Source organism: Gopherus flavomarginatus, chromosome 2 (assembly GCF_025201925.1).
Source record: "Gopherus flavomarginatus isolate rGopFla2 chromosome 2, rGopFla2.mat.asm, whole genome shotgun sequence".
NCBI lineage: Eukaryota > Metazoa > Chordata > Testudines > Testudinidae > Gopherus > Gopherus flavomarginatus.
The window spans coordinates 148,657,136-148,683,672 of NC_066618.1; the positions used below are offsets into that span (position 1 = coordinate 148,657,136).

The following is a 26,537-nucleotide window of genomic DNA, read 5'->3' on the forward strand; positions in this document are numbered from 1 at the left end:
TCTCTTGAGGACTTGCTCTGTTCTGTAACCGTTAGACTCTTTATTAGATGACAACTCTTGAGTTTCCTACGTTTTTTTTAATTTTACCTCTAGGAGACACTAGAAATCATCTGACGCATGTTAATAAAAACTAGGGGGGTGGGGGGTGTGTGTGTGTGTGTGTGTGTGCTTGTATTGTGAACAGATATTTTTAGTGCTGTCAGTCTGTAATCCTTTTGAAGAGGAAATTCACCTTTAAATTAGAAGCAGCAAAGAGTCCTGTGGCACCTTATAGACTAACAGATGTTTTGGAGCACGAGTTTTCGTGGGTGAATACCCACTTCGTCGAATGCATGTAAATTAGACAATCTAATAAACTATAGCTTTGTAATCAGTTAAGGTGCCTTAACAAAAAGGAAATTTTTTTTGTTTATCTTTTTTTTTCCACATTAATTGCTATAGCTGTATATATATATATATATATAGCTATATATTAACCTCAGTGGCTTCAGTAGGACTTTGGACCAGCAAAACTGAAGCTATACGAGAGGTATTGAAGCCCCAGGTAGTCCTTGCATTTAAGTAGTCTTATTGATTTAAAGTCTAATATTGCAAAATTTTAGTCAGATGACTTAAACTCATTGTATTCTTGAAATAGGACTTGTTCTCCCAGCGGTGCTGCTTCCCACCTTCTTGGTCACAGTTGAAAGATTGTTTTTTTTCCCCCTCAACAAATGAATGGACATCCAATCTTCTCCATCTGAAGACTTCCAAAATTTTGGTGAGAAATGCTTGGTTAAATATAAATTTAAAAATGGCTGGAGTAAGCACTGTTGTTACAGGAGTAACATTCTCTCCTTCAGCCCGCGTATGTAGATAGCTTCTTGGAGGGGAAGGATTCACAATTCATCTCCCAGAACAGGCTACATAGTTGTAAAAACTGGTTTATTTCTTAAAAATAAATACAAAAATATAAATATAAAACATTGGCAGATAGAATTTGATGAAATGAAGTTGCACAAACTTTTTTTTAAACCAGCTGCATATCACACTTATTAACACCACATGTACATTTTTTTTTAAATTTTAATGTACAGAACTGGACATACTTTTTTTTCTTTGCCTTCTTAAAAGCTGCACTTGCAAGGGTAGGACATGTACCTAACAAAAGCGGCTTGTACATGAGGTTGCTTAAGGGAATATCACCCTGTTCAAGCTTCTGAAAATACTTTTACTTACTAAAATGGACAACACTGAATTTCCATAGCTTTGGCTCTTGGAAGGGGATTAAATAAAATGCTGTATATATTCCATGATATCCTACTAGAAAGAATGAATGACAATGAACAAATTAGAAAGAAAACCATTGTGCTGAGTGGCAGGAAAATTTTCCTGAATGTTAAATATTGTTGAGTGGAGAAGGTGTCTGTAAAATTACTTCCTCTCAAATGGACCCTATTAGAGGTTAAGAAGTGTCTTTGTCACTTTCTCCTCCACCATACATTTCAGCTAGCTTATTAAACCGAGGGCCCCATTCTCTGAGGTAATCGTAGTTTTGGTCTCCTTCAGTAGTACCTGACTCTAAGGAACTCAAGGATTCAGCTATAGAATCATTTCCTTCATAGGCGTAGGTTGCAAGTGAATCATATGGCGGTGCAGAGGGATCAGTATCATGCTCCTTTAGCCTTTGGTTAATGAAATCTCGGACATCTGTATTATTTGGTGCTGAAGGACTCCTCCGTGGTATAAATAATGTTTCAGGAATAATATCTCGTCGAAGCTTCTTATCTTCAATAGCTGCAGGATTTCTCAGTGTGCCAATATCAAAAGCTTGAGTGTCTTCCTCTCCACCGCCTTCATCATTGTAACTCACAATGTTGTCTCTGATGTCCTCTTTAGACAGAATCAGAGGCTCTTTCTTTCGCTGCCTCTTCAGAGCAGCAAATAGCACCACAATAACTTAAAAGAAAAAGAAAAAGAAAAACAGAAGAGCAGATAGATAAACTAAAGATCTCAATTTAACAATTTCTCAGTGGCAAACTCAGCAGACGCAATAGCTTTACTTTACCTACATTTTACCAACTAAACTTAAGAGACCCTGAAACAGCAATGATTCCATCCTGTTTTTTGATCACCTTACCATGTATTGTGTAAAACCTCTCTTGTGCTTCAGACAGGATGCACTGAGAATACGATCTTTTCTGTATCTTTGAATAGGGACATTGGTTTGGTCTGAAAATGGCCAGGTCTATTTTGATGGTAAGGGAGACTATTTTTGCAAGTTTCAAGCAGAATGCTCAAATTGTGCTTGAGTTACAGTTAATTAAATATTACTTTGAAAATCATAAAATTCAATCTTGGTATGCTTCCAATCCAAACAGCTCCTTTCTGATCACTTCATGTAAAGTTAAACATTTGTGAACTAATGCACAGGAATCTACTTGACAAGAATATATCATCACGATACTGCTGACTGATGGCTCTACTGTAATGGTGATTTTGTGTGAGAAATAGTGTGTTTCTGTTTTATGGCTGGTTGCAGTTAGAGAGAACATAGGTGTCACTTTTTTTATTGTTTGTAGTGAACACATATTCTTTTAGTATAAGAAAGAGGAACTCCTTCTAATGAACCTGGAATTTAAATTACCTTGTTTCTATCTCCCTTACAAAACCACACTCATTTGAACACATATTATACTATATAAATATGAAGTATAACTGTTTTAGTCCGCTGCCCTCATGGTAGGACCAAATACTGTCTAGACCATCCCTGATAGACAGATATGAAAACTATTAACCTCAGTGAGCTTTTGCTCAGACTCTTAGTCGCCAAGGTATTTGTGAATCAACCAGTTTTAATGGATACAAGTAATATGACTGCAGTCAACTCATAAATGGGACCTAATAAGTAAAGCTGATTCAACTACTTTTTTTTTTCAGTCAGAAAGTGTGTCTTCCTCTAATGCTATATTTTTTTCTTCAGGAAAAATACTATTTTTGACCGAAAAATTAAATTTTCTGATTGGAAAAAATAAATTGTTTTGAATCAGCATTTCAAAATAAAATGATTTTGGTATTTTCAGGTTTTCCCCTCCCTCTTTTCCACTCGAAAAACAGGCTGGTGGAAACCACTCTCTAAATATTTGCAGTTGGAAAAACACTTTCTTTCATTTTTAACTTTAATGCTTTCATGAACTGGAAGTGCATAGAAGAGCTACACACACACCTGTTCTGATATTAACTTTAATACTAGCATAAAGTGTGCTGATTTCACACCATCTTTTCAAGTGAAGGGGAAAAATGGAGAAAGAAATCTAACAATACTCAATTATTTTTGTTTTCAAAAAGTGAACCTCTGGAAACTATTTCAAAATGTCTTGTAGAAAACAGACATTTAAATGGGGAAATTTAGCCCCTGGGATAACAATGCCATTTCACAACTAAAGATTAGAATCCTAATTCTAAAAGATAAGCACCTTCTGTGATGTGTGCTGAGAAATTACAGTTGTAATCCTGTATGACTGCCACTTGAGTAAAAATATCAGGATTTGACCCCATGTGTGACACTGCCAGACCAGGTGCCAGCTGATGCCAAAGCGCCAGGTCAATTCAGTTTTGTATTAGTATAGATCAAAGTGATTGTATAAGAGTGTATTTGGTGTTTAAACTGCATTAAAACAAGTGGGATGTTACCTGCATTGTTTTCACTTATCTGTATCCCATTATAGATTCATAGACTCATAGACTTTAAGGCCAGAAGGGACAATTATGATCATCTAGTCTGACCTTCTGCACAATGCAGGTCACTGAATCTCACCCATCCATTTCTATAACAACCCCCTAACCTATGTCTGAATTATTGAAGTCCTCAAATTGTGGTTTGAAGACCTCAAGCTGCAGAGAATCCTCCAGCAAGTGACCTATGCCCCATACTGCAGAGGAAGGCGAAAAATCTTGCTATCAGTTTGATTGTTTAGTGAGAGAGACTGTTTTATGATTAATCATGAGGTATCTCCCCTTTTTCCTTTTGGCAACAAGAGGGATGAAACACTATGACAGAACAGTGAGCAAAACTTATTCTGTCAATGCTCAGGCAGTACCCATTCTGTGGGCTAAAAACAGCAAATCAGCTTCCAAGTCTGCCAGCCTGCCACATGTCACAGCAGTGTCCTATTACTGTCTGTCTGCTCTCATTCCCATCTCTGCACTTTTCTTCTGTCCCCCCTATTTAACTGACTTCTGATTCCTGGTGGTCCCACCCCTCCCCTGAAGGGGGGATGTCATTCATGTTTCTGTAATGAGTTCACCTTGGAGGCCTCAACTCTCCTGAGAAACTGTAATGTACTAGCAAATATTTTACATGGTTTATACCCCTCTAACTAAATAACCCATCAACCAAGGAAGAAGCCTTGTGAATGCAAATGAAGAACTTTAACAGAAAAGTGTTAATTTCAAAGCAAGTGGTCATTGTGTGTGATGATCAGAGATCAAAGACTCAAAATGCATTCCTCACTCTCCGTCATCAAAGGAAAAGCCTACATAGGTAGTGACTGTGTCATCTTGTTTTCTGTGAGAAGAAGTTATAAATATGGATTTAAGGAAAGATCTCTGGGCTGTTTGAATTCTTATGGGGAAGTATGCCAGATGCAAACCAGAGATCCCCAGAGATAATCTGGGTACTCTGAAAAGACTTTTGGGACACAAACTGTTTATTACATCACTGCCTCCATTTGGAAATATAAACTGTGACATACATTTTACCTGCTTTAATCTCTTAACTCTCGCTTCTTTTGGTTAGTTTGCTATAGAATTGGCTACCAGTGTTATCTTTGGTGAAAAATCTAGAGTATCCATTGATCTGGGGTGAGTGAGTGGTCTCTCTGGGAGCAACCTGATGCGATTTTTTTTTGTTTGTGACCTTTTATCGTGAAGTCCAGTTTGTGTGGGTGGCAAGATAGACTGGAGAGTCTGTCTGTGACTCCATGGTAAGACTGGTATAGTGATCCAGGAGTTCACCTTTGATAATAGTTTGGTGAAATCTATTTATAGAACACACCACCAGCCTGATGTGTCGGCCCTGAGATAGGCACTCACAGTTGTGAGCCACTCCATGCACATATGCAATTTGCATGGCTGTACTGCAGAGAATCCCGAACTATAACTCATCAATGGTTTCTTTGTATCAACTTTGAAATAAGGTCATATCAGTAAGCATGTTTGTTTACTGATGTAGTCCTATGAATAACTTTGAAATAAGATCATATTAATTTCTATCAGGATGAGGTTTGGTGCTGCAAGTAACAGTATTTCTGACTCTAAACTCTAACAACTTTTGTGCTGTGCCACACAAAATTACATATATCTCAAAAAAATATACCAATAAATACAGAACAACTCTAGCAACATAATATAGTCTTATTAAAATGTTAAGTAAAGAATCAAGTATTTAAAATTATTTCCTTGATTATTATACAGACTAAAATAATCAATTGTCTTCTTGGCCATTGCTGCCATGGGGGGACTGGACTAGTTCCTTCCCTCCTGCCCTTCTTCAGCAATACTTAGCAAGGATGCTGGCCCTAGACACCAGTTTGAATCTTAAAACCAGTTCCTAAATTTAAAGCTAGGCTAATGCACACATCAGCGTGAATCTAAATTTAATTAACAACCTGCGACAGCTGCTCTTTTCATAGGTCCTGGACTGCAACCCACGCACTACATCTCAGCTAATCTACTTTTCTCTCCTCACCAGCCGATCAGTAACGACCCTGGAAAGTCAGGTTACCCACCCTAAGACCCAAGCGTAGGTGGCTTGTGCAGGGGCGGCTCTAGATATTTTGCCGCCCCAAGCACGGCAGGCAGGCTGCCTTCAGCGGCTTGCCTGAGGGAGGTCCCTGGTCCCGCGGATTCAGTGGCACGCCTGCGGGAGGTCCGCTGAAGCCACAGGACCAGCGGACCCTCTGCAGGCATGCCACCAAAGGCAACCTGCCTGCCGCCCTCGCGGCAACTGGCAGAGCGCCTCCCGTGGCTTGCCACCCCAAGCACACGCTTGGCGTGTTGGTGCCTGGAGCCGCCCCTGGGCTTGTGTTACTTACAAATGAGAGGTTCTTCTTTGAAAAGTGACTCTAAAACGATATCATGTGATTGTGAGCTTGCCATATCCCATGACAGCAGTTTCAAATAAAGCATCTTTTTATTTATAAAGAGCTTTAAAAAACAAACACCACCAGTAATAACAAAAATCTGCTAGCCCTGGAAACTTATCTGTGGCTATGAGACCTAAACTGTGTTGTTTTATTCTCACAAATGAGCACCCATTACTACAGCGCATGGTGTCCTCAGTTACAACTATGCAACCAATATGACTTCAGGGAGTCGCACAAGTGTAACTGATTGGAACATGACAGTACATTCTTGCTGGCGATGGACAAGGAGCAGTATAATCCAAGTCCTGCTCTCAAACACCTGAAGGTGCTTAAGTAGTAATAAGACTAAACACTTACTTTTGTCAAAATAAGCAGCTCTCACTATGAGGTCAGGGAGCTGATTTATTGAGTAAAAATTATTTTTCTGAGTTACAACATGTCATAAACAGATAGCTAAGGGTTAATGTCTCTTTCACCTATAAAGGGTTAACAAACAGTGACCTGCAAACACCTGACCAGAGGACCAATCAAGAGACAAGATACTTTCAAATCTCGTGGAGGGAAGCCTTTGTTTGTGGGTTTGGGGTTTGGCTTTGTTCTCTCTGGGTCCTGGATGGGGCTAGAGGTGCAACCAGGTTTCTGCCAATCTCCCTGCTACAGTCTCTTATCTATTCACAATTGTGAGTAAGAAAAAAGGCAGTCATAGTCTTTTAATTTGTTTTTTTTCCATTTGCATATGTGTACTTGCTGGAAGTAGCTTAAATTGTGTTTCTGCTGGAGAAAGTTTCTTTCTATTGTTTATAAGTTGAAGGAAACTAACTGTTTACCATCTAAAGTGCAGAGATAAACCTTTTACTTTTTTCTTTCTTTTTTTTATTAAAAGTTTTGCTTTTAAGACCTGTTTGACTTTTTTCTCCTAGTTAAAGTTCAAGGGAATTGGTGGGGAGAAGGGAAGGATAAATTTTCTCTTTGTGTTATATTCATGCAGCTTGTATTGCCTCTGGGTGAGGGGGAGGGTAACACTCCTCTCGGTGTGGTGATTCAAGAAGTTGAATCAGGCAATCTCCTAGTGTTCCCAGGGTGGGAAGGAGCTGGGAGGAAGAAGGGAGGGGGAAGGGAATGGTTTATTTCCCTTTGTTGTGAGACTCAAGGAATCTGGGTCTTGGGGTTCCCTGGGAAGGATTTGGGGGGACCAGAGGGTATCAGGCCCTAAAAATTCCTGATTGGTGGCAGCTCTACAGAATCTAAGCTGGTAGTTAAGCTTAGAGGACTTTATGCTAGTACGCATATCCTGGACGCTAAGGTCCAGATTTGGGAATTATACTTGACACAACATACATCAGTTTTTGACTCCTGACTAGATACCCATCTGGAGAGGAGTTAGAAATCATAATGAAAAGAAATTCAGAGCAGAGAAACTTGCCTTATCTTCACAGACAAGGTCAGCTCCAAGACTGCTGCACTGGGCAGCATATTATGGGGAGGAGGTAAGCAACCCTCAGTGGTGAAAGAACAGGTTAAGGACTTGTGATACAGCATGGCCAAAGGGCAGCAGGAGAGTGTTAGAAGGGAGCCTTACTCCCTATAAGGGGAAGAAAGTTTGCTATAGATTAACTAGAGCACCTGAAGCCAATTAGAGCACCTGCAGTCAGTCACAAGATAAAAACCCCTGCTTCAGTCAGACAGTGTGGGAGTTGGAGCAGAAAGGACTGGTATTGGAGCAGAGAACAGTTTGAAGGAGTTGGAGCAGAGAACTGTTTGATGGGAAGCAGGGGAAAGTTTGGAGGAGTGCTGCGGTGGGCTAAGAAGTCCAAAACCCTAGGTAAGGGTCACCTGGCTTATGCAGAGGGAGGACAGGAAACCCCCACAAGCTGAAGGGCAGGAGAGGGAAGTAGCCCAGGGGAAGGAACCACCAGTTCAAGTGGTTCACCACTATCCTCAGGGCCCCTGGGCTGCGACCTGGAGTAGAGGGCAGGCCCAGGTCCCTCCCTCTCCACTCCCCTCCTCAAGGACACTAGTGGGGCAATTACTATTCCAATTCAGGGGCAAGAAATGGTGCCCTGAACCCACTCCAAAAAAGAGAAAGCGTGAGACCCATCATAATAGTGCTGGCAATTTGCCACACATGTTGTTAGAAGTGGGATTTGCGTGCTGGGGACTTAAACCAGGGTTAGGCAAAACCCTCCCATCCTTAAGATGGACAACATGGTCAAGGCCCTAATACAAGCCACCGTGGCCCAGCAGGAGGCTATCCGGGTCCAAGCAACTGCCCAACAGGAGGCGACTTGGATGCAGGAGGAGACTAATCATCTGTTGATGAGTCAGGCTGCCCAGGACTGAGCCCCGCTGAAAGACCTGGTGAACCAGATGAAGGCCCTTATAGAACTGAACCGCAACTGTGAAGGGACCCAGACCATATGGGCCAGCCATTGCCTACAAAAAATGACACAGGAGGATGATGTGGAGGCATACCTCCTGGCTTTTGAAAGAGCAGCCCTGCGGGAGTCCTGGCCCCAAGATCAGTGGTCTAGTATCTTTGCCCCATTCCTGTGTGGGGAGGCCCAGAAGGTCTACTGTGATATGGCCACAGAGACTGCAGCAGATTACCCTCAGCTGAAGGCAGAGATCCTGGCCAGATCTGGAGTAATGACGGCATTGTGAGCCCAGACGTTCCATGAGTGGCAGTATACGGAGGACAAGACACCCCAATCACAATTGTTTGAGCTGATCCACCTAACTCGGAAATGGCTGCTCCCTGAGGCCCTCAGTTCTGAGAAGATGATGGCGGTCCTGGTACTGGACCGGTATATGAGGGGGCTACCACCAGGTCTCCGGGATTGGGTTGGCCAGAATGACCCCTCCACCTATGATGACTTGGTCTCCCTTGTGGAAAGACAGCTGGCAGCTCGCGAACTGTTCCAGACTCCAGGCAGGGAGACATGGCAATTCAGGAAGCCAACCCCAAACCCAAGGCCCTGGACTGTCGAGAACTACAGGAGAACTGTAACAGGGAAGAAAGACACCGAGGAATGGCCCAAGGCCAAGAAGGGACCTGGGGGTTTGGGAAGAGAGGTGGAGGGCTGGCCAAATAGCCCCAGGCAGAGGGTGACAACCAGAATAAGGGGGTGGTGTTATGAATGTGGGGAATTGGGGCATATAGCAGCCCAATGCCCCAACAGGGAAGAACCTATCCAGTGTAATCTGGGGGGTTATGGGGAGCAATGTGGCCTAATCGGCCTGGTAGGGGTCACAATGACCTCACATGGGTATACAAGATCAGTAAAAATGAATGGTATTAAGACCATAGCATTAACAGATTCTGGGAGTGCTGTCACGCTGGTCTCGGGGAAGTTGGTGGGGCGAGACCAACTAACCCGGGCCAAAATCACAGGGGTAACGTGCGTTCATGGCACCATGAATTTTTACCCCACAATGTTGGTGCGGATTGAGATCCAGGGGAATACTACCAGGGTGACTGCAGGGGTGGTTCCCAAGCTCCCCTACCTTGTCTAAATTGGTAGGGACTTCCCCGGGTTTGAGAGCTTACTTACCCCAATAGAACCAGAGGAGGGTAGCAACCCCCAGGCTGAGACAGAGGCACCTACAGATAGCCTCACCCCAATGTTTGCCGAATTCGCTCCAGAGTTATTCTCATCCCCTGGGAAACCCTGAAAGTCTAAGAGAGAAAGGAGGGCAGATAAAAGATTAGGGATCAGGATTCTAGCAGAGAACCAAAAAACTTCCCTTGTGGGTTGGCGAACCCACTCAGGAGGCCAGGAGATAATTCAGGACAGGGAGGACTCAGAGGCGGTTCCTAGCCCAAGTAGGAGCAACCCAGGGGGAAGAGTAGAAATAAGCCCTCTAGAATTAGGTCAGATCGGTACTGCAGGTGAGAATTTTGGGCAGGACCAGGCCAATGATTTGCTATATGCAAATGTGAGGGAGGAGGTAGTGGAAGTAAATGGCGTACCTGTGGAAGGAAAGATCAAAGGCCCAAGGCCATATTATGTGCTCAAACGAGATCTCTTGTACAGGATAGAGCAAATACAAGGGGAAGAAGTAGAGCAACTCTTAGTCCCACGGAAACACACAAGGGCAGTACTAGAGTTAGTTCACAGTCATCTGTTTGGGGGACATCTAAGAGTAGACAAGACACTGGAGTCCTAAGAAGGTTTTATTGGCCAGTGATACTTGCAGAAGTCCAGCGCTATTGTGCCTCCTGCCCTGAAAGCCAGTTGCATAGCCCCCGACCTTACCTGCGGGCCCCATTAGTACCTTTGTCTATTATTGAAGTCCCTTTCGAGAGGATAGCCATGGACATAGTGGGCCCACTGGAAAGATCGGCACAGGGCCACCGAAACGTACTAGTTATCCTTGACTATGCCACGCGGTATCCAGAAGCCATTCCTTTAAGAAATTCCACATCCAAGGCAATAGCAAAAGAACTACTACAGGTTTTTGCCAGAGTGGGCATCCCTAAGGAGATCCTGACAGACCAAGGAACCCCGTTCATGTCAAAATTAATGAAGGACTTATGTGCCCTAGTCTGCATCCATGCTATACGGACCTCAGTCTACCATCCACAAACAGATGGACTGGTCGAGCGGTTTAATCGTACCCTTAAAAGTATGATCCAGAAGGTGGTAGCACAGGATGGAAAAGACTGGGATACCCTTCTACTGTATTTAATGTTTGCTAAACGGGAAGTCCCCCAGGCGTCCACTAGTTTCTCTCCCTTTGAACTACTATATGGACGCCACCCACGTGGGGTATTAGATATCACCAAGGAAGATTGGGAAGAACAACCTAACCCAGGAAAAAATGTCATTGAGCATGTGACACAGATGAGAGAGCGAATAACTCGAGTAACCCCTATAGTACAAGAACATTTGGAAAAAGCACAAGAGGCCCAGGAGACATATTACAATTGTCAGGCGAAAGTACGGAGATTTCAGCCAAGGGAACGGGTGATGGTGCTAGTGCCGACAGCAGAAAGCAAACTCCTAGCCAGCTGGCATGGACCATATGAGATAGTGGAAGCCATTGGGGAGGTGGACTATAAGGTCAGACAATCAGACCGCTGAAAGCCAGAGCAAATCTACCACGTCAACTTACTGAAGCCCTGGCGTGACCGAGACGTGTCTGGTCATTCGAGAAGCTCCACCCAAGACTGATGACCCACAGGGGCAGGTAAAGATATCTCCTGAATTAACCCCAGAACAACGAACAGAGGTCATTGAGATGATCCACCGGAACCAGGACATGTTCTGTATACAACAGGGCCGTACGACACTGGTCCAACGTCATATTGTCACCAGCCCCAGAGTAAGGGTGACGATAAGACCATACCGAATACAGGAAGCTAAAAGGGAAGAAATTAAGACGGAAGTGAAGAAGATGCTGGAACTCAGGGTTATTGAAGAATCCCACAGTCAGTGGTCCAGCCCTATCATCCTAGTCCCCAAGTCTGATGGCACCCTGAGGCTTTGCAATGACTTCTGGAAATTGAATGAAGTATCCCAATTCGATGCCTATCCGATAACATGCATTGACAAGCTAGTTGATCAGTTAGGCAAGGCCCGATACCTAACCACTCTGGATCTGACCAAAGGATATTGGCAAATTCCCCTGGCCAAGAATGCCAAGGAAAAGACTGCCTTCTTTACACCCGATGGCCTGTTGCAATACACTGTCCTCCCTTTCAGACTCCATGGGGTCCCTGCAACATTCCAATGACTTATGGATAAGTTACTGCGACTCCATGCCAAGTATGCCGCCACTTATCTAGACGACAAAGTCATCCATAGCCCTGACTGGGAAACGCACCTAGAAAAAGTAGAAGCAGTGCTAGATGCCCTGCGGAAGGCCGACCTCACTGCTAACCCTCTCAAGTGTGTGATAGGACTAGCTGAGGCCAGACACCTAGGGTATGTAGTAGGGAGAGGTTTGGTGAAACCCCAATGGAACAAAGTGGAGGCAATACAAGGCTGGCCTCAACTAGTCAGCAAAAAGCAGGTCAGAGCATTTCTAGGGATAGTAGGATACTATTGGAGATTCATCCCTCATTTTGCCACAAGAGCAGGGCCATTGACGGATCTGATAAAAGCTCGAGGCCCCGAGATAGTAAAGTGGACTGATATGACAGAAGCAGCATTTACAGATTTAAGGGCAGCCCTATGCTGCCATCCAGTACTCATAGCCCCAGACTTCGAGAAGGAATTCATCCTACAAACAGAAACCTCGGAGGTAGGGCTAGGAGCCATCCTTTCACAGATGGACCTCAGCCGCAAACTCCTCCCCAGAGAACAAAAGTATGCTGTTGTTGAAAAGGAATGTCTGGTGGTAAAATGGGCTATGGAGCCTCTCCGCTACTATCTAATGGGGTGGCGGTTTACTCTCGTGACAGACCACGCCCTGCTCCAATGGATGCACAGGAACAAGGAGAAGAACGCAAGAGTGTCTAGGTGGTTCCTATCCCTGCAGCCCTTCCACTTCCGGGTACAGCATAGGGCTGGAAGCCAACATGGCAACGCTGATGGCCTGTCGCGACAACACTGCCTCTCATCCCAAGTAGCCCAACCCCATGGTGTTGAGCGGGGGGGGGGGTGGATATGTGATATAGCATGGCCAGAGGGCAGTAGGAGAGGGTTAGAAGGGAGCCTTATTCCCTGTAAGGGGAAGAAAGTTTGCTATAGATTAACTAGAGCACCGGAAGCTAATTAGAGCACCTGAAGCCAATTAGAGGACCTGCAGTCAGTCACATGATAAAAACTCCTGCTTCAGTCAGACAGTGTGGGAGTTGGAGCAGAAAGGATTGGTATTGGAGCAGAGAACAGTTTGAAGGAGTTGGAGCAGAGAAGACTGGTGTTGGAACAGAGAACAGTTTGAAAGGAAGCAGAGGAAAGTTTGGACGAGTGCTGCGATGGGCTAAGAAGTCCAAGACCCTAGGTAAGGGGCACCTGGCTTGTGCAGAGGGGTGACAGGAAGCCCCCCAAAAGCTGAAGGGCAGGAGAGGGAAGTAGCCCAGGGAAAGGGACCGCCAATTCAAGTGGTTCACCACTATCCTCAGGGCCCCTCCTCAAGAACACTAGTGGGGCAATTAATATTCCAATTCAGGGGCAAGAAATGGCACCTTGAACTCTGCCCCCAGAGAACAGAAAGCGCGAGACCCATCATAATAGTGCTGGCAATCTGCCACAGACTATTTAGGAAAGCTGGACATGCACAAGTCCGAGACCAGATCTAATGCATCCGAAGGTGCTGAGGGAGTGGGCCGATGTGATTGCAGAGCCATTAGCCTTTATCTTTGAAAACTCATGGTGATGTCCCGGACAATTAGAAAAAGGCTAATGCAGTGCCCATCTTTAAAAAGGGAAGAAGGAGAATCTGGGGAACTACAGATCATTCAACCTCACCTCAGTCCCTGGAAAAATCATGGAACGGGTCCTCAAGGAATCCATTTTGAAGCACTTGGAGAAGAAGAAGGTGATCAGGAACAGTCAACATGGATTCACCAAGGGCAAGTCATGCCTGACCAACCTGATGGCCTTTTACGATTAGATAACTGGGTCCATGAATATGGGGAAAGTGGTGAACGTGATATATCTTGACTTTAGCAAAGCTTTTGATACAGTCCTCCACAGTATACTTGCCAGCAAGTTAAAAAAGTGTGGATGGATGAATGGACTATAAAGTGGAGAAAAAGCTGGGTAGATCATCAGGCTCAATGGGTAGTGATCAACGGCTCGATGTCTAGTTGGCAGCTGGTATTAAGCAGAGTGTCTCAGTGTCCTGGGGATGGTTTTGTTCAGTATTTTCAGTAATGATCTGGATGATGGGATGGAATGAACCCTCAGAAAGTTTGTGGATGACACTAAGCTGGGGGGCAAAGGTAGATATGCTGGAGGGTAGAGATAGGGTCCAAAGTGACCTAGACAAATTGGAGGATTGGGCCAAAAGAAATCTGATGAGGTTCAACAAGGACAAGTGCAGAATCCTGCGCTTAGGACAGAAGAATCTCATGCGCTGCTAGGGGATCGGGGCCAGCTGGCAGTTCTGCAGAAAAGTACCTGGGGATTATGGTGGACGAGAAGCTGGATATATGTCTACAGTGTACCCTTGCTGCCAAGAAGGCTAACGGCATATTGGGCTGCATTAGTAGGATCACTGCAAGCAGATTGAGGGAAGTGATTATTCCCCTCTATTCAACACTGGTGAGGCCACATCTGGAGCATTGTGTCCAGTTTTGGGCCCCCCACTACAGAAAGGAGGTGGACAAATTGGATAGAGTCCAGCAGAGGGCAATAAAAATGATAAGGGGGCTGGGGCACATGAGTTATGAGGAGAGGCTGGGGTAACTGGGCTTATTTAGTCTGCAGAAGAGAAGAGTGATGGGGGTTTCCAAAGAGGATGGAACTAGGCTGTTCAAAGTGGTGGCAGATGACAGAACAAGGAGCAATGGTCTCAAGTTGCAGTGGGGGAGGTCTAGGTTGGATATTAGGAAAAACTATTTCACTAGGTGGGTGATGAAGCACTGGAATGATTACCTAGGGAGGTGGACTGTTTTTAAGGCCTGTCTTGACAAAACTCTGACTGGGATGATTTAGTTGCTGTTGGTCCTCATTTGAGCAGGGGGTTGGACTAGATGACCACCTGAGGTCCTTTCCAACCGTAATCTATGATTCTATGAAGATAACTGCTGAAATTCAGTGTTCTGCCTAATGCAGATCAACTGAGTGGCCAATCACATGCCTACTTGGGCACTCCTATTCCTATCTTTGCAGCCTTTCTCAAATGCAGTCCTCAAGTGGCAGTGCCTCTCTTTCCAAATGTTTTAACACTACAGGCCCAACTGTGTTTGTTGGCATCTGTAAGAAATTTGCCTTTAATAAGCTGCTACTGGCATGCCTCCAAAAGTGACTCAAAAAGAGCTTCTTCAAACAAAAAGTAGGGCTGTCAAGTAATAGCAGTTAACTCATGCAATTAACTCAAAAAATTAATCAAGATTAATCATACTTTTAAAAAGATAGAATACCAATTGAAATTTATTAAATATTTTTGGATGTTTTCTACATTTTCAAATATATTGATTTCAATTACAACACACAATACAAAGTATACAGTGCTCACTTTATATTATTTTTATTACAAATATTTGCACTGTAAAAATGATACAAGAAATTGTATTTTTCAATTCACCTCCAAGTACTGTAGTGAAATTTCTTTTTGTGAAAGTGCAACTTACAAATGAAATTTTTTTTGTTACACAACTGCACTCAAAAAACCAAAACAATGTAAAACTTTAAAACCTACAAGTACACTCAGTCCTACTTCTTGTTCAGCTAATCGCTAAGACAAATAAGTTTGTTTACATTTACTGGACATAATGCTGCCCGCTTATTATTTACAGTGTCACCTGAAAGTGAGAACAGGTGTTTGCATGGCACTTCTGTAGCCAGCATTGCAAGGTATGTACTTGCCAGATATGCTACACATTCGTATGCCACTTCCTGCTTTGGATCCCATTCCACAGAACATGCTTCCATGCTGATTACGCACATTAAAAAAATGTGTTAATTAAATTTGTGACTGAACTCCTTGGGGAGAATTATATTTCTCCTGCTCTGTGTTTTACCCACATTTTGCCATATATTTAATGTTATAGCAGTGTCAGATGATGACTCAGCAAATGTTGTTAGTTTTAAAAACACTTGCACTGCAGATTTGAGAAAACACAAAGAAGGTACCAATGTGAGATTTTGAAAGATGGCTACAGCACTCGACCCAAGGTTTAAGAAACGGAAGTGCCTTCCAAAATCTGAGAGGGATGAGGTGTGGAACATGCTTTCAGAAGCCTTAAAAGAGCAACACTCTGATGTGGAAACCAGAGAAGTGAATTACCAAAAAAGAAAATCAACCTTCTGCTAGTGGTATCTGACTCAGTTGATGAAAATGAATTTGCATTGGTTCACATTGCTTTGGATTGTTATCGAGCAGAACCTGTCATCGGTATGGACGCATGTCCTCTGTAATGGTGGTTGAAGCATGAAGGGACATATGAATCTTTAGTGCATCTGGCACGTAAATATCTTGCGACACCAGCTACAACAGTGCCATGCGAACACCTGTTGTCTCTTTTCAGCTGACACTGTAAACAAGAGGCAGCATTATCTCCTGCAAATGTAAACAAACTTGTTTATCTGAGTGATTGGTTGAACAAGTTAGACTGAGTGGACTTGTAGGTTCTAAAGTTTTACATTGTTTTATACTTGGGTGAAGTTTTTTTTTAAATATAATTCTACATTTGTAAGATCAATTATACAAATGATGTTGTGCAACCTCTTTACTAGGTGAATTGAAAAATACTACTACTTTTGTTTTTTACTGTGCAAATATTTTTAATAAAAACAATAATATAAAGTGAGCTCTATATACTTTGTATTCTGTGTAGTAATTGAAATCAGTATATTTGAAAATGTAGAAAACATCCAAAATATTTAAATAATTGTATTCTATTATTCTTTAACAATGCAATTAATCACGATTAATTTTTTAATCGCTTGACAGCCCTAAAAAAGTATTGCTTATTCAATAAAAGATACATAAATAGCAAGGAGAAGGGTTTAAACAAGTGTGTGTATACATCTTGTCACCTAAACTTTACTCTTTCCTTGGCAGTTTCCACTTAGCTCACTAAGTGAGGACTAAGAGTCTGTACAAACAAATTCCATGTATGACGTGATAGCAGGGGATCAGGCTCTAACCTATTGCACTGAACTGAATCAGTGAAAGTTACTCCTGATTTACCAGTGTTAAGGGCAAAATTTGGCCCTTTACATAATATTTCCTGAGCTTTTTTCATGTGCATAAGAGAACTAAAAAAAGGTACATCTATTATCAATACAACACACCAGACACGTATTTTAATATTTGAAATGTTAGCATCATAAGCATATTAAGTATTTTGAGACATTCCATGGCAAAGTAAATAAAGTTTACATAAAATATCATTGGTCATGGGCTAGGCTTTTTGTGTGTGTTCTCATGGAAAACACACTGAAATTGTCACCTTTACTTCATCCCTTTGGAAACAAAGCACTTGAGGAGCGTCCTGGCCTTCATTTAGTTCTCACAAGATCTACTGGTTTCAGAGGGTAAACTCCACCAGTTCATAGAGAAAGGAACACTGCTTCTCTACGAACGGTGAATCACTACATGAACTTAAGATGAAAAATACTGATAACTTTTCTTGGCTCTCACAAGCATTTCTAGTACATTTCCTATTAGAAAGTGGTATAGATAATGGTTTCACATGGATAAAGGGGTAAAAGTGTCTCAAATTATTTATCTGCTTAAAAGTACATTTTACAATTCTCTGCCAGTAAATGCCAAAAACTGAAGTCTCAGTTCATTGATTTGACTTTGCTACGTAATTCAACCCTTTTAGCCATTTTTAAGGGAACAACTTCACTGTAAGTATATAGGTAAGGCTATTTGCATATTGACATTTGTTGAAACAATTTAACAACCTGAGATTTTTCATTCTTAGTCACCTAGATGTTTTATTACATCCAAGTTCATCATAGCATAAACTGTTTCCACTGTATTACAGTAGTATTTGAATCTTGTATCACAAAACACAATCACTAATATTTCAAAACTAAGTAGCTTCCCATTGGTCAAGCCTGTATATCTCTGAAGTATTAGTTCATTTGGGAAAAGATGCATTTTCTATAACTTACCTAGAAGTATAATGATGCAGAGGAGAATAGCAATTAGAGCACCAGTGCTCAGGCCAGCAGGAAGGAGCAAGGCCTCAGCATTACAGGACTGCATGTTACCACGGTTGTCACAGGTGCACACTCGAATTGTCAGAGTGCCAGTGCTACTTTGGATTGGGTAGTCATTGTCCGATATCACCACTGGCAGGAAATAGGTGCTTATTTCATGTCTACTGAAGCCATTTCTTCTTGTCAAAATTCTGGCAGTGTTATCTATATCAGATAAAAATAATTATATATATTACTAATGTGTAATATATAACTATAAAATTCATGTATCAGAGGGGTAGCCATGTTAGTCTGGATCTGTAAAAAGCAACAGAGTCTTGTGGCACCTTATAGGCTAACAGAAGTATTGGAACTTCAGCTTTCGTGGGTGAATACCCACTTTGTCAAATGCAAAATTCATAGTATATATAATATACACAAACATTTTTATCAGAGTTTTTGGTTCACTATGTCATTCAGGAAAATGTGCTTCCTTAATATCTGACATCAGGCTTTTTTCTGCTGGCATTTCAACTTGACCAAAAGGCTGCTTCGCCTCTTTCTTCCCCTCAACATGCTGTTGTCCAATGCATTGTATTCCTCAGTATCTCAAGCTGAAATGTGATTGGGTCAGTGATTAACAAAGGCATTCAGAAAATCAAAATGCAATACTGTATTCCTAAACAGTTTAGACGCGTGAATGTACTCCAGATACTGTGTATGTGTAAAGTAGTACAGTCTTATGCTGTTATTAATCTATAGAGTATACAGTAGCATTAAATGCTGTGCAAATAGCCTCCCTGCAAGTCAGAGATGCCAGGAGGGCTGCTGCTCTTTCTACTAATACGAGACAAAAATACAAAAACAAGAAATAAGGGCAAATGTTTCCTCTTTGATCAGAATTGTCAGTCTCTGCTAGATAAGCATTATCTGTACTGCCAGCTGACTTCCCGTTGAAGTTAATGAGTGAAACCCATTTACAAAAAGTGTAGAATATCATTAGAAATGGATAAGATATATTTTCTTAGAGACTATCCTCTGCATAGGCAGGATCTATTAAAATATTGCACTTGGTTTGAGCTAGAAGACTTGGTTTGAGCTAGAGAGAAGTGAAGAACATTCTATTGTATGCATTCTAGAATGTTCCTTTATGTTCCTTCCATCTGATGTCACCCTTGTTTCACCTCTTTTTATGCTGGCTGATTTCATAATTCTAACACAAACCAAACAGACTATGGATGAGTGCTCATGTCCCATTTCCCCAACAAAAGTCAAACTCTTAAAAGCTTTTCCTGGCAACAGTCAGAAGAAAAAAAGACAAATAAACAAAAAGAAACCCAAAGTGGCTATCCACTTGGAGTCATCAGCCTCATTCAGCTTTACAAAGGAGCAAAGACAGAAGACTAAGAAGCGAGTCCCTTTGGTCAAGCTTCCTCTGCTCCCATTCTCCCCTCATTGCCCTCCCTCCTCAAAAAATCAGGCATTAGATTAGCCTCTGCTATACACTGCCTCTGACCCACAACCCATATATTTAAATCCTGTTCTTGCCATGTTATTCTCTGTTGCTCTCCCTTCACCTGTTGTTACAGACTCTCCATTGTTTGTACATAAGCCAGAGGAACTTTTCTCAGTTGTGGTGCCTGGGGGTGCAGGAGGCTGTGGAGGCTTACTAAACCTAGAATGATTTTTCTTTTCTTTTGAGTCTAGGATTCTGTGAGCTTAAACTGAAACTGACAAGGTGAATTAAGATGATATAAAATGAAATCTTCTGTATGTCGAGGACAGCTGACAATCTTTTGGGGACAGTAGGCATTTACCTACCTACAAACTATCTTCTAAGTTAAGCCTCTACCATTCCCCATTTATGGCTTATCTCTACAGAGCATACGTTAATTCATTTATTTCCAGATAAGGGGCTTAATGATGAGATCAGATCAATGACATTTGTTTTTGAATGTGAATAGATGAAGTAAACCTCCAATGATTACAGGTCTGTGTCCTTTATATAACTTCAGTGAATTTTTATTTTGGTTATGGTGTATTAAATGTATCTATAGACTACATGTAGTGGTTATATCCATGTCACAGACAGCATTTATCATGACCCTTCAACTGCCTCATCTACTCCCCACTGGGACTACTTAAACATTCCAAGGTACAATGTCCTGTGACCCAGGGGACACACAAACAATTTGATACTATCAGAATGGAGAAGATTCCTAACTACTCAAAAAGGGAAAATGCTGCTCCTTGCCTTAGAAAGACCCTCAGATACCAGGTTTCAGTGCTATTTTCAAAGTCACCTAGTGGATTTGGACACCAATTCCCATGAATTTCAATAGCAATTGTGCAGATAGTCTTCTAAGCAGTTTTAAAAACCTGAAGTTGTAGCATTCAGATTTCAAAGTCTGATATCTTCAGACCTGTGTCATCGCTCCTTGTTCTCCCATATCTCTTCTAATTAGATTGTAAACTTCTTGACACAGGGTCTGTGTGTACAGAGCCTATCATTGTGGGTCTCTGCTCTATGATTGGGGCTGCTAGACACCACCATCTTCTAGAGCTAAAACCAAATGTTGTGTCCCCAATTGGGATACTGTTTTAATAATAGAAATAAATAAGAGCTGATGAGGACTCAGCAGTCTTGATTCACAGTCTGAACTTCTTTCTAGTTTTAGATACAGTGCAGGTTAACATGACTCTCTTGATTGTTCCTTGAGGTTCAGTTTATAACAATCCCCAAACCAAAAGATGACAAAATCACTATGTTTTAAAAACATGTAAAGCCACCAAATGCAACTGAAATCCTGATCCAGATTTACTTCAACGTAAACTTACATTTGGGGTTTGTAAAATATTTAAATCTTTACTCTTCTTTTAAAATAAAGGAAATTATTTCCATCAAATTGTTGATACCCAATTTTCTATCATATATATCAAAAGTGTTATTATGGACAAGAAGAAAGGGTCATAAGCACAGTAAGGTTATAGGCAACTCCACAGTAGCAACATTAATTTTGTCTGCTATCTGTATGAGGTTCAGTGGCCTGTGAAAGCCAAGTCCTTTGTTCCAGTTAACAGGTCTCAAATTTTGCAAACACAAGTTCAAATGTTTCAGAAAAATACCTGTAATAAGTTAGGAATTAAAGATAAATCTTATACCATGGGCAAGCTCTGTATTTTACCTTCATTATCTTGAACAGTAAAGTTTGGGTTAACAGCAGCTAAACTGAAGAAAAATTTTTGTCCTCCAAGAGGGTCATCTTTGTCTACTGCACTTATGGTCTGTATTAGCTGCAGACAAAGAAAAACAAAAATAAGCAGGCATTGTGATATAGTTATCTGGTTACTTCAAGGAACAGTGCCAGCTTTAAAAAAAATCCATATTTATAAAACAAACTATGGTATAAATAATACCATCTAATATGATAACTAATCAAATGTACCTTTCATCATATATGCTGCTTGTTTTCCTGATGAAGTGCAAAAAATAAAGCAGTAAGTAACCTAGCTCATTGGTCCAGAGTTTGGATTCCAAACACTGCAAAGCAAAGTTTAAACCCAGTATTTATAAAATCAAAATGACCACCTCCCCATAATATTCTGAACTAACAACCTTTGCCCCTTACACGTTTCTCTGTATATTTTTAGCAAGTATATACAATAGCAATTCAGAATAAATTAATACACTTAAAACCTATACAAAGAATTGGCCAAAATCTTTGACAGGAAAATATCAATTTCAAAACAAAAATATTCATTAGAGTTCAAACTGAAATTTGTATTTCGTTTAAAGGTTTGAAAACTGAAAATAATATGAATGTTTTAGTTTCCTCCCCCCACCACATTGAAGGTAATTTTTTTCATTATCTCCTTTTTCCCCCTGGTCTCTTTTCCAGTGTTGAAAAGTTAGATTGACAACAGCAAAAATGAAACACTAACTCTGCCACTGTAAATCTTCCAAATCTGAGGAAACTGCAAGAGGAAGAGGGGTTAAAAGAAGATGAGGGAAACAAAAACTATTCAATGTCAAACACTGCAAAACAGAAACCACTTTGAAACTTCTAAATTTGTAATGAAATTCATTTGTCCATTTCTCAGCACAGAAAATCATGTAAATAAAGAGTTTATGAGGGAAAAATGGTTTACCATGACTCTCAAACATTCTAGTCAAAATGCTAAAACACATACACCTCTATTGCCCCCAGCTGGGATCTGAGATCCTGGGTAGATCTCATAACTTAGGCTGCATCAGAGTACTTGGGGTGCAGACTTCCAAAGAAAGCCTGTTGTCGACATTGCAGGAAGTACTGGTGATTCCCTGCCATTTTTTCTATGTAAATATGCAGTGAACCTGTGTAGTTTGTCATTGAAACTTACTGGCCGTTAGCTATGGCAAGTGCCATCTCTTAGATGTAAACCTGAGATCTTTGCTGCTTCATCACATAGCCTTGGTTACTACTCTATGCTGATGGTTACCAGAACTACCTCTCCACTGACTGACATCTTGCCTTCAATGTTCCATTGTCTGCTCAAGCTCAACTTGGCAAAAACTGAAGTTTCTTCTAGAATCCTCCCGGCTCCATTACTGTTATCAGCTATACAATCTGACCTGATCCACAAGCCTGCAATCTACCTGTCATTTTTGACATCTCTCCTGTGACATACTAAATCCTGCTTTCTTTGTCTCTCTAGAATTTCCAAAATGCATCTGTTTTCTTCATTCCTAACATTAAAACTCTTGTAAAGTAATATCATCCTTTGCCTCAGCAATGGTAACCTCCTCTCTGTGGCCTTCCAAACATTCATCTAACTACCCATTTCTCTCCTCCAGTCATTCTGAACTGCAGAGGTAAAACTCTTTCACATTGAAAGCTTAGGCTATCTCTCTCTCAATTGTGTTCCTTTATCCTTCTCTAAAGACCCTCCCACCCTCACTTTCCAGGCCATTGGGGGCTATGGGAAGCAGCAGGCAGCACATCCCTCAGCCTGCACCACTTCCTGCAGCTCCCATTGGCCTGGGACGGTGAACCGCGGCCAGTGGGAGCCGCGATCGGCTGAACCTGCCGACATGGCAGGTAAATAAACTGGCCCAGCCCGCCAGGGTGCTTACCTGGCGGGCTGCTTGCCAAAGGTTGCTGATCCCTGGCTTAGGCTAAAGGAAAAAAAACATGTTTCAAAAAACTTTGTTTCTAACAATAGGCAAACTCAACAGGACAGTGAAATTTGGCTTGAGATACTTCTACATATATACATTATATGATGGGACACAGGCATATAATATCCCTACTGATTTAGGATCTTACATTCTGTTCATATTACACACACACTTTTCCTGTATATAACCTCCTTCTTAGTAAAGAATCCTAATGTTTTCCAAGCAATAGGGATGACTCACCATCAGTGAGGTACAGCTATGTCTTAAATGGAATACAGCAAGCATTCTGTGTCAACAAGGCTTCTAAACAAGATGTAGGAGGCTGAATTAAACCAAACAAAATATTAATGGGAATTTTAGGAGGGCAGCACCCTGAGCCAGGTTCAGTTTGCTGAGGACTAACTCCTTGATTATTTTAAAATGTGTCATGGGATGTTTAGTGACAAGCAGTCAGGCACTTGCTTGTGCACCTGATCTGAATGGCAACACCTTCAGCAGAACTAGGTTGACCAGATGTCCTGATTTTGGTCTTTTTCTTATATAGGCTCCTATTACCCTCAGGGCTGGCTCTAGGTTTTTTGCTGCCCCAAGCAAAAAAAAAATGTGGCTCTGCCCCCCACCCGCCCCTGCTTTTTATTCTGGCTTTTACACATATTTGCACTTTGCAGTTTTGTTCTGACTGTTTAAACTTAAAAAAAAATGAAAACAGAGAATTTGTAGTTAGTGTAATAAAACAATTTCCTACTTGTGTAATTTTAACATTGAATTTTAACAAAAACGCAACTACAAACAATTTGAGTTCAACTATACACTGTAATGAAAAATAATTTATATGAAATTATTTTTTGTGGTTTTTATACTTGCATAGTCTTTTAATAAGTCAGTGAAATCTAAATTTTTTGCAATAGTACTTTCAATTGAAATTAATGCGAGTCCTGACAAATGATTTTGAGACATGGTGGCCCTCAAATAATTTTTTAGTAATTTCAGTTTTGAGAAACTGTGCTCACCAGAAGCCACTGATACTGGTAATGTTAAAAGAATGTGTAATGCTATAGCAGTGTTTGGAGTGAAAAAATCATTTCTTGCCATAAATTCTTATACTTTTAGAGGAGAAGTTTTAGGACATATTAGCACAGATAAAGCTGTTAATTCATCATACAATACTACTGCATCAATGTCAGCAGCATTATCAGTACTGAGCGCTAAATGTAGGTCTTGGCAGTGCTTTATGAAGTCTTCTTTGAAAAACTGATTTTTAACATTTCCAATATCATATAAAAATTCAAAAGTTTCACAATGACCATGCAACTGACAAAATCTTTCTTCAGTAGAAGTTATAGTTACATCCAAAATACAATAGGAACATTCAACTTTAAATCTTTCGTTTGTATCGAGAACAGGATCATCATGAGCCTCATAACAAAACAGTCTTGTTTTATTTCCGAGGATGAATGGATTGTTGAGGTGCAAACGTTGGTTCAAAATCAAGATCCTCTGCTATTGTTGTGCTTCTTTGACAGTTTCTTCAAATCCTTCATCTGAATGGTATTTTTTTAAATATTCCAAAGTTTTATTCAAAATCGTCTTTTCCTCGGATATGTCTATGGTTATGTTCTGCATAACTTTGCTGGTCAAATTAATTTGATTTAGAATATTATGCCAAATGACCGTGCAACATGAAAATTGAAACTGCATCATTTTCTGAGCCAATGTTTCAGCTTCATGTCAAAATGAAGGATCATACGACAAGTCCTGGCTTATTTCAAATAGTGCATCGTAAATCTCTCCTGATGAATATCGGAATGGTTAAATAGCGTTTATCCTGCTTTCCCATCTAGTTTGACGTAGAGGTTTAAGTGTGAGTTTTTGTTCAAGATGCTTCTTCAAGACTGCCCAACAGTGTGTAGAAGCACTAAAAAAGTTGTAAATTGCTTGCACTGTGGTAAAATATGAAACGGCATCTTTAGATGATTTGACGGCATCACTGACAACCAGATTGAGCGAATGCACATGGCAAGGAATGAAAAAAGCTCAATTATTTAAATTCAGTATTCTTTGCTGTACACCAGCATGTCGTCCTCGCATCTTTGAGCTGTTATCGTACCCTTGGCCGCACATATTTTCTAAAGGTATTCCACAGTGTTCCAATCTCTGTAGAATTACATCTGTGAGGGCTTTCCCAGTAGTTTCATTCACTGATATACATTCTAGAAAGTGTTCACAAATTTTCACTTCTGCATTTTTATCAATTTTCAAAAATCGTAAGACTATTGACATTTGCTCGGTTTTGCTCAGATCTTGAGTACAATCAACTATAATTGAGTAATATTTGGCATGTTTCAAATTCGATAAAATTTCATTATGCATTCCATTAGAAATTAATTCTATTATCTCATTTTGTGTATTTTTACCCAAATAATGGGTGTGAATCTCTCCATCTTTCACTCTTCATACATGCTCAGCCATAACATTATCAAATTTTGCCAATAACTCAACCAATTTTAAGAAATTTCCATGGTTATTTTCATATAAAATATCCGAGGATCCACGGAATGCGAGGCACTGTTCGGCTAGGAAATTAATGATTGCCAGTAAACATTCCAACACTGCTTGCCAACGTAGAATTTCTGAATTTAGTTGACATTGCTGTACCACATTGATTGTTGTACCGGAACATAATCTGTTTGACAGCTCAATCCAATTTGTCAATGAACATAAATGATTTATTGATGTTTCATGTTCTTTCAAATGCTGATGCAAATTTTGCCAGTCATTAAAACCTGCAATTGTCAGAAGAATGTCCGAGTTACAAAACAGTTTGCAGCAATAACAAAAAACTATATCTTTGGTCTGTGAATACACTAACCATGACCTATTAATTATCCATTTTTCATTTTTTTCTTCATACTGGATGGCATAGATTGATGATTCAACTCATTAAATGGATATTCAAATGTAGGATCTAATTTTGAAGGATCTTTTTTCACAATAATCATTCGCATTGCATCAGTAATTATTGTCGACCATCTACTTGGATCCAATCCTAAGTCAGTCTCTCCACTTTCCAATAATTGTTCTTCAGTTTTAGATCTGGGTAACAGTTCTTTGTTTCTGGACTCTTCAGATGACGTAGTAAATCTTTGGATGGATTGTGATTGTTCGTCTTTATCAGTTAGCGAATATAATCTTTGATCAGATCATTGTTCATCTTTATCAGTTGATAAAGGTAATCTTTGGTTTGATTGGTCTTCATCAGTTGATGAATAATCACCTTCAATGCATTGCTTAAAGCTTTCTCCTTGATTGTCGACTTTTGTAAAATACTTTTTTGAAGTACGAGATAGTTTTTCTAATTCTTCTTGCCGTTTTTCTCTTGTTGCCAGTAGGCAGCACTGGAAAGTCATTTTCATTTTTTTCCTAGCATTTTAGCCCTATAACCACTGGCACCGATGTGAAATGGAAATTAGCGCGAATGGTGCCGAT

General features: G+C 40.9%; 1 protein-coding gene across 2 annotated transcripts in view; it reads right to left on the bottom strand.

Annotated features, from left to right (window-relative positions):
* Positions 1-948: 948 nt before the first annotated feature.
* Positions 949-26,537, bottom strand: part of LOC127043534 (cadherin-10) — a 163,161-nt gene continuing 137,572 nt past the window's right edge. For both annotated transcript variants that reach the window (XM_050937425.1, XM_050937424.1), the window contains exons 10-12: positions 21,079-21,187; positions 17,867-18,118; positions 949-1,938 (exon numbers count right to left, since the gene is read on the bottom strand). In XM_050937425.1, coding sequence (XP_050793382.1) covers positions 1,445-1,938; positions 17,867-18,118; positions 21,079-21,187 — 855 coding nt within the window. In that variant the 3' untranslated portion in view covers positions 949-1,444. The remainder of the gene's footprint in view (positions 1,939-17,866; positions 18,119-21,078; positions 21,188-26,537) is intronic.